The 14,530-nt window shown below is 49.2% G+C and overlaps 5 protein-coding genes across 5 annotated transcripts; 4 read left to right on the top strand and 1 right to left on the bottom strand.

Annotated features, from left to right (window-relative positions):
* Positions 1 to 349: 349 nt before the first annotated feature.
* ASPBRDRAFT_50482 (uncharacterized protein) lies at positions 350 to 2,179 on the top strand (the record flags this gene model as incomplete). The annotated part of the gene is made up of 2 exons (XM_067626552.1): positions 350 to 449; positions 519 to 2,179. The coding sequence occupies 2 exons, from the start codon at positions 350 to 352 to the stop codon at positions 2,177 to 2,179; spliced, it is 1,761 nt and encodes a 586-aa protein (XP_067484873.1).
* A 5,721-nt stretch (positions 2,180 to 7,900) lies between these two features.
* On the top strand, positions 7,901 to 9,280 carry ASPBRDRAFT_50481 (uncharacterized protein; the record flags this gene model as incomplete). The annotated part of the gene is made up of 6 exons (XM_067626551.1): positions 7,901 to 8,037; positions 8,210 to 8,338; positions 8,576 to 8,603; positions 8,674 to 8,781; positions 9,050 to 9,054; positions 9,199 to 9,280. 6 exons carry the CDS (start codon positions 7,901 to 7,903, stop codon positions 9,278 to 9,280), a joined length of 489 nt encoding a protein of 162 aa, XP_067484872.1.
* An 856-nt stretch (positions 9,281 to 10,136) lies between these two features.
* On the top strand, positions 10,137 to 10,919 carry ASPBRDRAFT_36839 (uncharacterized protein). Its single transcript, XM_067623588.1, has 2 exons — positions 10,137 to 10,617; positions 10,851 to 10,919. The coding sequence occupies exons 1-2, from the start codon at positions 10,143 to 10,145 to the stop codon at positions 10,859 to 10,861; spliced, it is 486 nt and encodes a 161-aa protein (XP_067484871.1). The 5' UTR covers positions 10,137 to 10,142; the 3' UTR covers positions 10,862 to 10,919.
* A 509-nt stretch (positions 10,920 to 11,428) lies between these two features.
* Positions 11,429 to 12,590, top strand: ASPBRDRAFT_243310 (uncharacterized protein). Its single transcript, XM_067622048.1, has one exon. The coding sequence runs from the start codon at positions 11,760 to 11,762 to the stop codon at positions 12,399 to 12,401; it is 642 nt and encodes a 213-aa protein (XP_067484870.1). The 5' UTR covers positions 11,429 to 11,759; the 3' UTR covers positions 12,402 to 12,590.
* Positions 12,591 to 12,634: 44 nt separating this feature from the next.
* ASPBRDRAFT_190913 (cytochrome P450) lies at positions 12,635 to 14,230 on the bottom strand (the record flags this gene model as incomplete). Its single annotated transcript, XM_067620302.1, has 2 exons — positions 12,635 to 13,978; positions 14,036 to 14,230. 2 exons carry the CDS (start codon positions 14,228 to 14,230, stop codon positions 12,635 to 12,637), a joined length of 1,539 nt encoding a protein of 512 aa, XP_067484869.1.
* Between the last annotated feature and the right edge of the window lie 300 nt (positions 14,231 to 14,530).

Below are 14,530 nucleotides of genomic sequence, written 5' to 3'. Positions count from 1 at the left end.
GGATCCGCTTACGGAACCGGCTTCGTTCAATCGACCTACCCCGGATCGATCTCTGTTGCGACATACCACACTCAATCTCGCACAACAATTGTTGAACTCGACACTTGCTGCACTTGACGGGCAGCTTGGGCGCCACTTTCTTATTCAATCGACTTTCTGCAGCACGCTGCAGAACCCAAACTTGGAGGCGTTACTCTCAGTAACCTTGGAGGATCGAAGAGGCCTTTTTCGCAACTTCTCGCGCCGAACGACCACGCTCGGGGGAGACGGCGACCCCGAAACTACACTCCTACGGGGAAGAGAATTGTTTCAGGAACTTCAGCATACTCGGAATTGTGGCGTCGTTAGAATGGCTTCGCGTTTTTCAACCCCCGTTCTGACGGTGGATACGGCCAAGATCCATAAGGTCGACACGGCCAATGCGCAAAGTCTTCATGGCATGTGGATGGGTAAGTGCATCATGTCCCGCTGCGGGTATCAGTCGCGTCTGGTGGCTGACAATTGACCTCGGAATTTAGTCTTTTCGAAATGTGCCGACTATATGGAGGAAGGCCGACGTCTGGAAAACCTGAGCTGGCGACTCTGGACACGTGAGACCTTCTGTGTGGAGCCGGAGACCTCCAGCACTACCTCGGTATTGCCACTCCTTCGCTCCGAAGCCGGGGATTTGCCAGAACTTTCCGCGAGCGTTGAATCAGCGGCGTCGGAGCAGGCAGAGCGGATAGAACATCACATTAAACGCCCGAAGTGCTTGGATTACAAGCCGACGGTGGTGCGTGAGGATTCGCTGGCCAGCCTTGCCCGTGGAAAGGAGAAGCACATCACATCTCTAGGCTTGGAGCGGATGGTGCTCAGCATCAAAGAGAAGAAACATCTTGAACCCATCGATGCCGTCATGTCGACAGTCGAGCCCCCTGTCGTCGATATCACACCACGCCCCTCGACCCCTACTCCCGCCACCCCTCCTTCTGTCTCTACTGCGAAGCGGACGCCATCCCCGCCCCCCTTCCCTCTCAGTCAACAACCGAATCAGTCCACCGAGTCTTGCTCGACTACTGCGCCCGAGGGCAATGACAGCGATAACAATGGCAATACTGCCGGGTCTGACACTAGCGTTTCCTCGTCCGGAATTCTTCCTACCCGATCCGAATTGATCAAGTCGCCAAGCATTGTCCGCGGATTCTCTCCCTCTGTCATCTCCTCGTCATATCGGTCGCAACCTAGATTGGCTGCCGAACCTGGTCCAGCCAAGCCTCCAGCACAGCTTAAGCCCACTCCATTCAAGAAGAAGGGCGGTATGTTCACTCTTGGAGGCTCGTCGGGTGATGACGATGAAAGCTCCTTCGAGGATCGCATGGCAATGCAAGGGCCGCATCGCAGTTCCCTTTCCGATGAATTGAGCAAGCCATCGGCAAATGGCCAGGATCTCAGGAAAAAGGTGGCTTCATTCAGGGACCAGAACGAAATTATTAAGCCCATCCGGGAACGCGTTATGGATAACGAGGATGCCGTCGAGACGGAGGACGAAGTTTCCGAGAGTGCTATCGAGGATTCGGACTCTGACTGGGAAGATTCTATCACGGAGAGCGGCCGATCCAGCGTTGAGGAGAAGGAACTCTTCCAGCGTGTGGATTCCCGGCCCAACCTTGTTTCGCGTCGCTCCCTTCTCACCATGATGATGCATCAGCCTACTAAGATGGGAGCTCCGACCCGGTCTAGTCCAGCCCTACAACGCTCGCGTCTTACTTCACCCAATGGTCCGTCGATCCCTGCATCACCGCCTGGGGATGATGACGAGAACCTGACGATGCGCGGTCCCGACGTCCCTCGCTCGAAGCCCATCATCATGAAGCCCGCCCCGCAGTCTGTTGCTCACTCCCCACGGACGACTCGTCGCAACATGCTCGCTACCGAACTGACCGAGTCTCTCCGTCGACACTTGTTGTGGGAACGCCAACAGAAGAGTGCGACTGCCAACGCGTTCCTCAAGCGCAGACATACAGCGCATGACATGGCCAACCTACAGGAATACCCTGGACCGAAGGGAACTAAGGGACAGCCAGCCGGCCAGGCCGGTGGAGCTGCAACCAAGGCCACCAGTCAGGGTAAGGACAAAACCGGCTCCTTTACTCATTACACCGACTTTGGACCTTGGGAATACCATGTGAAGGGGTGGTGAAGCCCTTGACAGATTTATCGACTCACGTCTTCGCCTCTCATTATCTGTGTCAAAGCATGTCCTTTCTTCTGGATCGGTAATGTTTATTGACTATGATACCCGATACTCGAACGGCTACTTCCTTGTTACTCGTTTCTTTTCTTTTCCAAAACATGTAAAGACCGCCGACTGATTATCATCCTTGTGACACGTACCATCACGACTGCATTGCATATTGGCGCACCTAGGGATCATACGGCTGTTATATCCGACCTAATGCGTTTCGGGTCATTGTTTTGCTTTTTCTTTCTTTTTCCTTTTTCTCCTATCTTACCCCATCTTTCAACATTGCATTGTGAGGCTGTCTGCTGTCATTATATATGGGCCACACGGAGGGACGAAGGCTTTTATTACATCCTTAATTTCACTGTACAGATGAAATTTCCTCTTTGGCGATGCATGGTCGGATCCGGTCTTCATTGTCTTTTTCCTTTCTTTTTTTTCACTTCTTCTTTATGGGTGGACATACTGAAAAGAAAAGAGGGTTTGAATTTTTCATTATGGATGTGGTCACGTTCAGGGAGTGAGACAGCCTGCGTTTGATTATTTTGAAGCGGCAGAAAACATTGCAAACATGCATCTTGGGAACAGCCAGTTTAGCTCTTCTTGATACCAGATACCACTACTTGTTGCGTGACTTGAACCCGGACCATACCAATCCCGGGTCCTTTTTACTTGTTTTACCTCCCGCCGCCTATCTTTGCGCATGTATGCTACTGTGAGATTGCTATTTGTGTTTTTACAATTTCCCCCCCACCCCCACCAAAAGAAATCTAGCGAAATAGAAATCCACTTTGGATATGATTTGAGATACACATTTCTTGATTTAAAGCAGTAGAGAAAGTAAAAAAGAAAGAAACCTAAATAGAGAGAGAGAGAGGTGGTGTGGTGTGGTGTGGTGTGGTGACGCGATTCTGCAATCGAAGCCATCCATCCATCCATCCATTCATTCAACTCAACCATGGTGGCCACCGCCGGGCCTGGGCTAAGGCGCACTGACACGTAGCAAGGTCAATAATAATCATAATAATAATAAATCTGAATAGGAGGGTGGACTAGTACTCAAGTACTAGTGAGGGGGGACTCCAACCCTCGAACCACAGGCCGTACCTGGTCGAGATCTAGAATCTCGCACTGATCCCCTCTTCCCTTTCCCTTCCCTCCTTCACATGTGCGCCCGATGACTTAAGAGATCCCTCCTTCTTTTGGTTGGACCGTTTTGATCGGGAAGAAGTAAGAAGAAGAAAAGAAAAACAAAGAAAATTAAATAAGAACTCAATTTTAAAAATGGAAACGAGGGGAGGCAAAAAACGAGTAACTGAAAATAGAAAATAATGGATAGATGGATGGATGGATGGATGGATGGATGGATGGATGTATGTATCTGTTCTGTATGATTGTAAACAACTACAAACTACTTAGCTGGTTATTAACTAACTAGAGTGCGATGATAACAAACTCCCATTTCATACATACATACAGTCAGTCAATGGAAGGCAAGGCAAGGAAGGCAGCTCGGGGTTTCCGTCGTCGTCCCCCACCTACACACTCCCCCAGTCCTTGTCATACATACCCACCAACCAACAACAACAACAGCTAATCGATGACAGATTGCCCTTATGGACCAGGGGGGGTGGGAGAAAGGTGGAGGGGAGGGAAGGTATGACGGGAACCAAAACAGAAAGGGCCAGAAAAGCCGACTGAACCGGTTGGATTTACCCTCCCCCCAGGGTCACATCAGATTCACATCATGATCTGGGTACCAATTCCCTACATAACATCATGATCATCATCATCAACTAGTCGGTCTCTGCCAGCCCATGACTTTTTGTCTGACCCTCGAGATCTGAGTCTATTTAACTTCGATTGGAATAAGGATGGATGCAGATCAGGAAGACATGTGGTGTGCGTATGGGTGTGCTTCGAAAAGGATATGGGGTTCGCTAGATCAAGAAAGCCCGGTCGGGCATTTGCGTCACTTGTTGATAGATGCTGTTTGATTGAGTTAGAAGTGCGTTTTTGTCGAAACTCTGTGTTTGTATGTATTTTTGGAAGGTTAACTTTGTTTCTGTTTGTTGTTCTGTTGTTCTGTCCATGTGCTTTTCGGTTTCACTTTTAAGCATAATGATCCGAGGTATAGTTGGCAATTCGATGAAGTATCTTAGATGAATTGGTGTGGAGGATTGGATTTATCTCAGGGGATTAAGATTGAATTCAGCTTGGATTGCAGCAGCAGCAGCAGCAGCTCGTAATCAACCCTGTTAGAGTTGGACAACGGTCGCTCTTCCCGGTAAGCATTCTTCGAGTTGCCTGTTCTAGACTCCTCTGAAGACTCGAGCTCAACAACTGCCGTATGTAAATGAAATGCCGTGGAGGCTATCGCGCGGTCCCGTTCAAAATAAGCAGGTCATCTGCGCGCGCCTTGCAGATTTACTGGGCGGAGAGAATAAGAAGTCTATCTATGGGGTAATAGGATCTCGTATCTGTCTACATCTATCAATAATTTTCATTTACGCCATGGCTATTTTGGAAGCTGTCTAGATGGTATGCATCCGGAATAGCGGACTAATCCCAGTATAAAGTTCGGTATAAGTTGCATTGGCCCTGGTCTCGTGCGCACTGACATCTTCATTGCTTCAACAATAATGACGTAACGCGGGTACTCCCAGGAAAACCGGAGTCGATGTACAAAAGTGGACTCTTAGTCAATAGCAAGTCACCTTACTAATCAGTTAACTAACAATTCCGTAGATTGTTGCATTCAACAGAATCCCTCGGACCGCTGTAATCCGTTCATGTATGTCGAACAGGTCGCATTCCTTAGCTGAGACTAACTAAGGTGTCACCTAATTAGCTAAGTAGCTACCCAGCTACCCAGCTAACCACTAGACACATGAATAACACGCACAAATGGTGACCAACCGAATTCCACCCGCAAAAACAAAACATAAGCAATCCGAAAAAGGATCGGATCGGTTCCATTGGAAGGAAAAGCATGAGTACTATGGTCACTGGTAAGCAAATGAGAAAGAAAAATTACCATTCCCTCCTGATTTTCCTCATAATTCTCCACAATATCTCCCTGAATCTCCCGATCATATGCGCCAATGACGATGCGAGTACCCAACAAACCTGCAAACTCTGACGTCCGAGTCTGCCCGAAAACGTGGAGCAAAAGCCAGCCCGTGGTTCTCTCAGACACCCAGACCACGGCGGTGGATCCAACCCCGACCACCAGCGCGAAGCGGCTGAGGGGAAACTTGGCCCGAAAGAGTTTACTGCCCCTGCAGAAAGTCGGGGTGGACGCCGCGCGACTGGGTTTTTGTCAGCTGAGGGGGGCTTTCCTCCTCCTCTCCACTCCTTCCCTTGTGTCAATTCTCAGGATACTTGTCGCTAAGTAGTTTAGTTCTTCTAAATTGCGGGCCCTTTGTGGAGCAACTTCTGAGATCGGGCAGCCAAGTGATTCGTTCCCCCCGAACAAAGTGGCCTTCACCGGTACTGTGAGCTGTGTTATACAGTGACACTGTATCTAAGTGACAAGTGTAGTACTCGGACTGATTTGGGAAGGTTGTACTGAATCCATCCTTACTAGGCAATCCAATTCTTACCTTCTCAGCCTCCTTCCTTCACTTTAATCTCTATACGGGGTAGTTTATACGGACTGTCCATCCATCCACTGATAATCTTGTTTTCTTGTCGCTCGCGTTTCAACCCCTTGATGGCTTTGATGGCTGGAAGTGGAGCAATAACTCCCAACCTGCTACTATGTACAGCTACATACATACATCACCGTGATACAACTTTTGATTCTGCTTATTGAATCCATGATTCTCACCTCGTAGAGTAGTAATACACACACCGAGGCCCTGAAATGATAATACCATGAATAATAAAACCAACGGTGCCCGACCGGGACAACCCAGCCAACCAGCCAACGAGCCAACCAGCTAAGCAAGCACCCTATCGGCCCGACACCCAAATCCAGCTCGGCATGCCGAGATTTCCTTTCCCATCCACATTCCATGCATATATGCACAATGGGGTATATTCGGAACAATACCAAGCCAAAGGAGAAAAAAAAAACTTACACCGAATATCTTGTTTCTACCATTTGTTGCTTTATTTCTCCGAGAACATTCTGAACTCTATTTCCCGCCTTCTTCGCTCGCTCACCGTTTTTCCTTCCCTTCTCGGGGCCCCATCATATGTACGTGTTCACTTTTGGACCGCACATACACATATGCACGTTACACACTAATCAGGTGTGGATGAATCTAGACTTGGCTATCTTGTTGTAAGCCGATTGTCTAGACTCGGGAGGTTTACTCTTGTTTTCCTGTTGTCTGTACTGTTTCTTGCCACTTGATAATTACTTTGTAGTACGTAGACTAAAGTAAATGTTGCCTCCGCACATGGCGGAGAAGTCTTTGTTTCAGCCTGATTCTTTTGGAGTTAGTTAGTTCCTTTTAGGGTTTATTCTGAGTATAGTATGTATGACGACGGTCATTGAGGCTGACGGGCGCATGGATCCATTGTTCGGGGAAATGCCGAGCTAGATGGTACGTATTCCGTATTTATTTTGCTTGCTGGCGAAGTTACCGCACTGCACTGCTCCGTTGACCGGTCGGAGTCCCCGCTTACTACTGACTGCTACGGAGAGGTAGAACTTGGCAGTCACATGATATCAGATTATCGCATTCTAGATCTATACAACAGACAATCCAGACCAACCAACACATCATATGTACCACCGTAGCAAGAAAAGAAAATATTTCCACCTAAACATCTCTTCTCTCATAATAACAGGTCCCAGAATAATCCCCCGGCTGATCAAACCGATCCCAAAGCACCCTCTCCGCCGCCAACTCATCATCATACCCAGTAGACAACTCATTCTTCAACCCTTCATACCAATCCGGGATATTATAAAGCGTATAAAAAACGCCTTCGTACAGAGATACCGTATACTTTCGGGGTATCCTCTATTGGTATGCCTCGACGCAGAAATTCATGAAATTCTTAAATGGTTTTGAAAGGGCCTAAAAGGGGGTATATGTGATGTGTAGGCCATTTGTTTAGGAGCAGATAAGTTCTAATTCTGGCTCTGGGTGTGGGGAGGCTAGGGCATTGAAGAATATTGCATTACATGTGGTAATTATGCTCTTAAACCGTGTCTATTAGAGTAATTGGAGTGAGTGCTTGCTTGGTATCTATCGCGATGCGCATACGAGTTGGCCTATACAAAGAAGGTCCAGTCTCGCTGCGCGGGATAATAAATTGTCCGATAGATCCTGTCTGATGCACTCACTAATTATACACTGTCTATGCTGTGCGGTGCGTGCACTGGGTTGCTACTACTCAGTTACCAGCCACAGGCTTAGGTAGGTCCAGGTCAAAGCGTGGACGGGTACGTAACTAAAGGCAGGTGTCCATCACTCTGATGTGATTTGTATTAAATGTGGATCGAGTCTGCCTGCTTAATTGTCTTACAAAGAAAGGGCTTGTGTAAAGCTAGCTAGCCTACTGACTAGCGAGAAAATAATGTAGAGTAATACATCCCTCTTACGGCCCAGGCAAACCGGCTGGCCTCCTTCAGACATCCCGAGATCCTGATTCGATTACCCAAAATCTCAAACCACCGCTAGTATCAGCCACCTACCAGATGTTTCCAGAGGCGAAAAAATGCCACCGGGAGGCGAAAAACAATCACATGCCATGTGTGAGTGTTTGGCGCTAACCACGTTTACGGTCGCAAGGCAACCGACGATGCCGACTTTGGTGTGGTGCGCCTTCGAGAAGTCTTCTAGAAGAGGTTTGGGGTTTGGGGATCATGATCCGGATTTGGCTTAGAGCCGTATTATACTTTTGTTTGTGTGGACGGATTCTGTCGGTGTACTTGCCCGATGGTTTTACCGTAGTGGTAACTTTCGGTAATTGGCGGGGGTGGGTTGTATGTAATCTGCTTGTATGGTGTATCTTAGTCTGTTTTAGCGTATACAACACAGGCGACGATGGGTTCAGGTTGCGGCTAGCAGACTTTTCCTTCCTGTATAGGCCAATGACGGTGGAGGTAATTTGGCATAAGGAAGAAGATTTTTATCTCCAGATCGGTGCCCGATGGTGAATAGTCAGTAGCCTAGCAGGATCACTTGGACGATCATTCGTATCCGCTCGTTGATACTGAAATTGTTCTTCTCACCTGACCTTGTATATGCCTATATGGATTCTGGGTGCATGGGAATACCGAACATTTTGTGTAGACCGCCTCGGCAAGCTTGATGATTGGCCCAATTCCTTCACCTTAGTGGCCGTCCTGACATGCATGCGCATGCCAATAACTTGTTGATTCTGGCGAAGGGCATTTGTCCTTGTTGTTACGAGGAAAGTGAGCTTGCTATTCTCGGCCGTGGGTGAGACAAGCCACATCACTACCATCGGCGTCATTATGGAGATAGGCAGATATCAAGTTATCAACACCTTCCAAGTATAGCAACACAACACATCTGTGGCTGTTTCTTGCATCGCGGTCGCTCCCAAGTATTAAGACTGAGCAGCCGTTTAACGTCAGTTACGGGCCCGGAGGACGTCGCTCCGATTGAGTTCATGCTATGCGTAGAACCCCGCTAGAGACAACATGGAACCGTCCATCGAAGGTCGAGACGATCCGCACTAGTTGTATCTGCCTTGCCGGAGGAAGCTAGCGTGTCTTTTTTGCGCGGCGAGATTCCGTCGGATGCGGGATTCCCAGCGCACAGAATTCCGCATACTTGGAATCGATATACACTATTGAAGCTTGCCAGGAGTTGGAACTTTTGGTTGATTACTTTGTAGAACAGGTATAACTGGGTCGGTATTAGGCAAGGATTCCGCTAGATTCAGGGACTGTTGTTGGTGCTAATGGCTCAGGGCCAGGTCCGTATGGACGGAGTAATCACGGAGAAACTGATGAGAAACTGATTCCTTTCTGGGCTAGCCGGAAGAGCTAGGAGTCACATGATGGCAATGACTTTTCCTGGTGCGGCGTACCTCGAATACGCGCTATCCCGAGTTCACAACCAATGACATGTCTCACGTTACCTCAATTTGCTGGTTCACTCTTGAAGCTACGGCGTCTTGAGAGTCAGGCGATTGCTTGATTTGCTGAGTGCAGCCAATTGTAGATCGACCGCTCCTGAATCCCGATCCGTACATGTAGGCCTACCGCTTGTTGGGACTGTCGCACATTCTATTACTCAACACACACACACATTCACTCACTGTGAATGCCGTGTTATGTAGCCGGGGGGCCTCGTAGCTGGCAGTTAGCTGCATTACCCTCAAATTAGGGTCCCAAGTCACGCTCCTGAATATCCTCGTCAGTGGGTCCAAGTTACATTGATCCGGGCTTAAATTACTCGATTCGTCCTTAATCGCAAAAGCCACCTGCGAATCAGAACAAGCAACGCTCTGTGCGCCTAGTTAGTGAGGGGGAGGCGCGGGGAGCAAGTCTAGTCGCCACGATGATTTGGCGGGGAAGTTGGAGACGCGTTCTTAGTGAGGCTTTTCTCCTCTCGCCTCCCGGAAGGACTTATCACCAATTCGATCACGGTAGCACAGACAAATGTACGCGCGGTATGATTTGAGTTGTGGCTTTGTTGAAGGACCAGGGATTGCATAGGGCGTGGGAAATTAATGTCACCATATGGTGTGGTACAATGGCATCGATGTCTCCCGGCATATCAAGATCGGAATGCTGGTGGGATTGGAGCCAAGTGACCGGGTATCCCGCGGGGGTTAGTCGTATTGCCCGGGTTCCAACGAGGTTTTCGTCCGTAATAATAGCCCCGTTTACATACGGGAGTACTTGTGCTGTACCACGCGCTTGCTTTTTTCAAATCAACTTGTTTGCATTGCCCTGTCTATGCTCTTTACCAGGCGGGTAAATATGAGGTTGAAGTCGCTCCAGTGGCTCGAAGAGGCTGATGGAGTGTTACACCTCGCTATCATTTGCTTTCTAGAGAATGTGGACGAGAAACAGGATGGCCATGCCTATCATTACCCCGGGTATATTCCTGTTGCGAATGCCAGCCGGAGGATCCTCAATTTTACCTGCTTCTGTGCAACTGATGTACATTTGCGAACAGGTCAACGGGGGTATCATCACCGCCTAGTCTGGAATCATCATAGCATCATCTGTGGCTGCTATCTCCGCTTGAGTTCACTGCGGGAATATATCGCTGGCCAAGTCCCAATGAAGAGAGGTCTAAAGTGTAGTGGATGTCGATCGATTAAGTTTAACTTCTTTCCTCATGGAGGGTGGCAGGCTGGCAGCAGCCAATCTTCCGGCTATCAGGAGCTGTGCCGTATTCTGTTTTTGGTGGAACTCTGCCGACGACTTGATATAGAATCCTTCCAACAATCTGGGTACACTAATGTTAGAACTTTAGGTAACCGTTTAACCTACTGACTTTCTTCTTCTCGTAACTGTCGGTGTTCTTCCTCATTTAGGCGTACATGTCCACATAGAGTATAACGTCCACTGGGTGGAGGCCACCATGAAGAAGATCAGTGGACATGTGCACTCCCATCCTACAAGCCACAAGACGACGCCAGATGCCAGAATGGGGCCGGAAAAAAGCAAAGATAGACACACCGACATGTTAAGGTCAACGTCAGATGGTTACTATTGAGAGATTGCACAGTATTCCCATCCACAACTGGCGATACTTGCAGTCGGCTCTGACAGATCCACAAGGTCAATGTATTCCCCAGATTCTCCCCGCGATGCCCAAAGATCGTCATCTGCCGGCACAATACGGAGCATTGCCTCTCCTAGCTTTCGTATCCGGTTCATCTGCCCAAGAGAAGATGCGAATAAGGTGACCTGAAAGCGCTCAGTACTGCCAGACCGACTCCATCACGTGGTCACATGGCGGCTGGCATCACTGCAACAGTCAGCATCATTTGTACGCCCCGCGACGAGACAAGAAGCGTAATCAAACCTCCTCCTGTCAGTGGCCCATTCTTTAAACTGGGTCAGGTACCTTTTGTTCCTTCGCTCTTCCCATGTCTGCCGGTGCTGGGAGCCGGAGGACTGTGTCTCTAGCGTTGTCCCTCCAGCATCTGTTGGCCAGGACCTGGCGACTGTCGATCTCCGGGTCACCAGATCTCTGCGTTGGCAATTCGATCACATTGCGGATGTTCCCTTGCTCCTCCTGGAATCCCGGGATTACGCGCTGACAAGTCATCAATTCAGTGGCTTCTTAATATTGCTTAGCGAACTTCCCGCCGATCTTTACGATATTATTCCCCCCTCCTTCCAGAAAAATTGATTATTTTTTCACATCACACGCCCGTGATCCAGAGAAAGCAGGATACCTTGTCCTCGGGGCTCCAGTTAATGGATTCTAATCCTGGGAGATGATGATGATAGAGCTACTCTGATTGTTTGTTCTGCAAGTCGTGTCTCTCGACAGTGAGATCAGCCCTTCACACCCCTCCCAATCGAATTTGTCATGAGCCTCCGTCCCTACATTAGGTATACTACATTGCATGTTCGCCCATGTTCACCCATTTCTGGATGCTTCCTCCGGGCTTCGTATTCCAGGTCCAGGCCTGTCGATCAGCGCCAAAACCCACCCATGTACTTTTTTTGTGTCATTATGATCGCAATCTATCCCATCTAGTTGTTCTATTTCTTTTCCATTATCAGGCATTTAATTGTTCATCACTGGGTCTGACACTTCGGCCCGCAGTTTTTTTGTCGGTCACACGCTCCTCCTTCCCCCCATATTGTATCCTTATTTTGACATACTCAGGCCCTTCTCCCGCAGGTGGCGCTGTGTGTGTGTGTGTGTGTGTGTTTGTTGGCGCTCAGCCTCAAGTGTTCAGCTTCGCTTGGACGAGCAGGCTCTGGGTCGCATTCTGTGCATCATCCGCGGAACAGCAGGTCAACTGCCTCTCTGCTTTGCTTTGTGGCGAGATGAGTCTGGCCTTCTCCTCGCTGTTCTACCTAGATGAGTTTTTCTTTTTTTTTTTTTTCTCTCTTTCAACGCCACCATGTACCCGCTTTATCTCAATGCTGCTGCTCTTTTTGCCTTGTGGGTGGTATTTCATATACGTGGTTCTGCTGGTACACGGACGGCACGGTATTGACGCGCATGTCGGGGTAAATAAGGAATTATTCCTCGGATGGAAGGGCTAGTTTCACAGGTGGTGGAACAATGACACGAGGGATCTCACGTGCTCCATTCGTTCACCCCTCGGTTGGCCTATGATCACGGTTCAAGGTTGGGATGCTCGATCTTTTATGCTGACAGGTCAGCAGTCGCATATTCTTTGACTATGGACTGGAAGCTCTAATCATACAGGATGCTTATTAAAAGGTACTAGTTGTGAAAGATTCAAGGTGAAAGGTAGCCTGCAGTAAAGCGGACTTCAGTTCGATGACCCCTTGGAGTTGTCCGGGATGCGTCGCTCCCAGCCCACTATAGCAGGCTTCATAGGACCGGAGAAGAGAGTCGAGTAATCGGTGCCCGGCACCCCTTTCCTGCCATCCACATTGAAAAGCTTCACGTGGCGTACTATGGTTGCCATAATGACGCCCAAGTTGACGTAGGCGAACTTCTCCCCGATGCAGCGGTGACGGCCAGCGCCAAAAGGTAGATAGGGGCTAGCAGTGCCCTTAGACACGCTGCCATACCCGTAATCGATCAGCTCTCCTTCTTCCTCCTTGTCAGGCTGGTTCTCCCATCGGTGTGGATCCCACCGAGTTGCGTTCGGGAAGTATTCGTCGCTAAGCGCGGTTACACCTGGTGAGGCGAGTAGAACATGGTCCTCCGGAACAATGTAAGACGTGCCAGGTACTGGTAGCGGGTTTTTCACCTTGCGCATAATTGAGTGAATGGACGAGTGGATCCGCAGAGTCTCCTTGATGACGCTCTGAAGGAATGGCAGCTTGTCAAGATCCTGATACTGCAGTGGTTCGAAGATCCCATTCCTGTTGCTGAGACTCGCCAGCTGTTCTTGATAGAGCTCTTCAAGCACTTGAGGTTCAGAGGCCAGTCGCAGCATGATCCAAGAACTAATCGAAGAAGAGGAGTGTTGCCCTGCCATCAACAGAGTGATCATCATGTGAGCAATCTCTTTGTCCGGTACCGGCTGTCCATTCTTGTAGGTGCAATGCATTAGGTTCCAGATCATGTCGGACTTCTCCTCGTCTGGGTTCTTGCGCCGTTCCTGGATGATGTCCATGTAGATCTCTCTCATCCGAGCATGAGCAGCATCACGCTTCCGGTTGTGCGGCAACGGAGCCCAAGGGAGCATGAAGTTAATGGGGCTGAATCCCTTGTCTAGATCGTGATACAGTTCAGCGAACTCTGCAGTGAGCTTCTTGCGGACCTCCTCGCCCTGCAACGCGCGACTAGCAGTATAGATTGTAATCTCAGCCATAGCAGCAGGGACGTCAATGACTCCACTCGCGCCGTTGAACCGTGGAGAGTCCCGAAGATAGTCGAGGGTTTCCTTTTCGATGAGCTGGACGTGTGATTCGAGCGCCGCTTGTGTGAGGCCAAACTTGACGAACTTCTTTTGTTCCATCAACTTGGAATTGGGGCAGTCGTACACAACGTCGGACCCGAACACCGGGATGGTGAGGGGGCCGTAGACCTCTTCCGCGCTCACGTCCTTGAGTTTGCCATTGAGGATGAAGTCGTTGCCTTGAACACCCAGGTATACGGTGGTTTTTTGGCCCAGGAGCACGAAGGTGAAGATGTCCCCGTACTATTCGACCCCTTCTGTCAGTAATCATTGGCAAACGCACGATGGACAGTGACTTACCTTTTTCCTGCAGGAAAAGAAGAATGCATAGGGGTCGATTCCATAGCTGATTGTGCTTCCCAAGAAGGGGATCCAATGGAAAACAACGGGTGGTTCTTTCTCGTTGCGAAAGAGTAATTGGCGCGCGACATTCAAGACTATCGCAACGAGCAACGCTGCGACAGCGTAGGCGCCTGCGATAGCAAGGAATGCCATCTTAAAAGGGACCGTAGGGAGGGACAAGGCCAGTTGATGGAAAAGATTATTGTAGAGGAGAAAGTCAAGAGCAAGACATAGAAGCACTGAGTTGTTGTCTGCTCATGATTGTCTGAAGATTGGTGTAAACAGCCTTAGGTGCCACGGCCTATTAGATATCATCCCCCAGATCTTCTTACCCCTGGCACTGGGCTGCATCTTGCCATTCCACTGTAGCAGTTAGCGGACACTGCTGACCGGAAAGAAGGAGGCATTGCTCGCGGTGGTTCCTGAGCCGAATCAGACCACTTGGAGATCCTC

Source organism: Aspergillus brasiliensis (genome assembly GCF_001889945.1).
Source record: "Aspergillus brasiliensis CBS 101740 unplaced genomic scaffold ASPBRscaffold_1, whole genome shotgun sequence".
Lineage (NCBI taxonomy): Eukaryota > Fungi > Ascomycota > Eurotiomycetes > Eurotiales > Aspergillaceae > Aspergillus > Aspergillus brasiliensis.
This window is presented reverse-complemented; position numbering and strand designations above follow the sequence as displayed.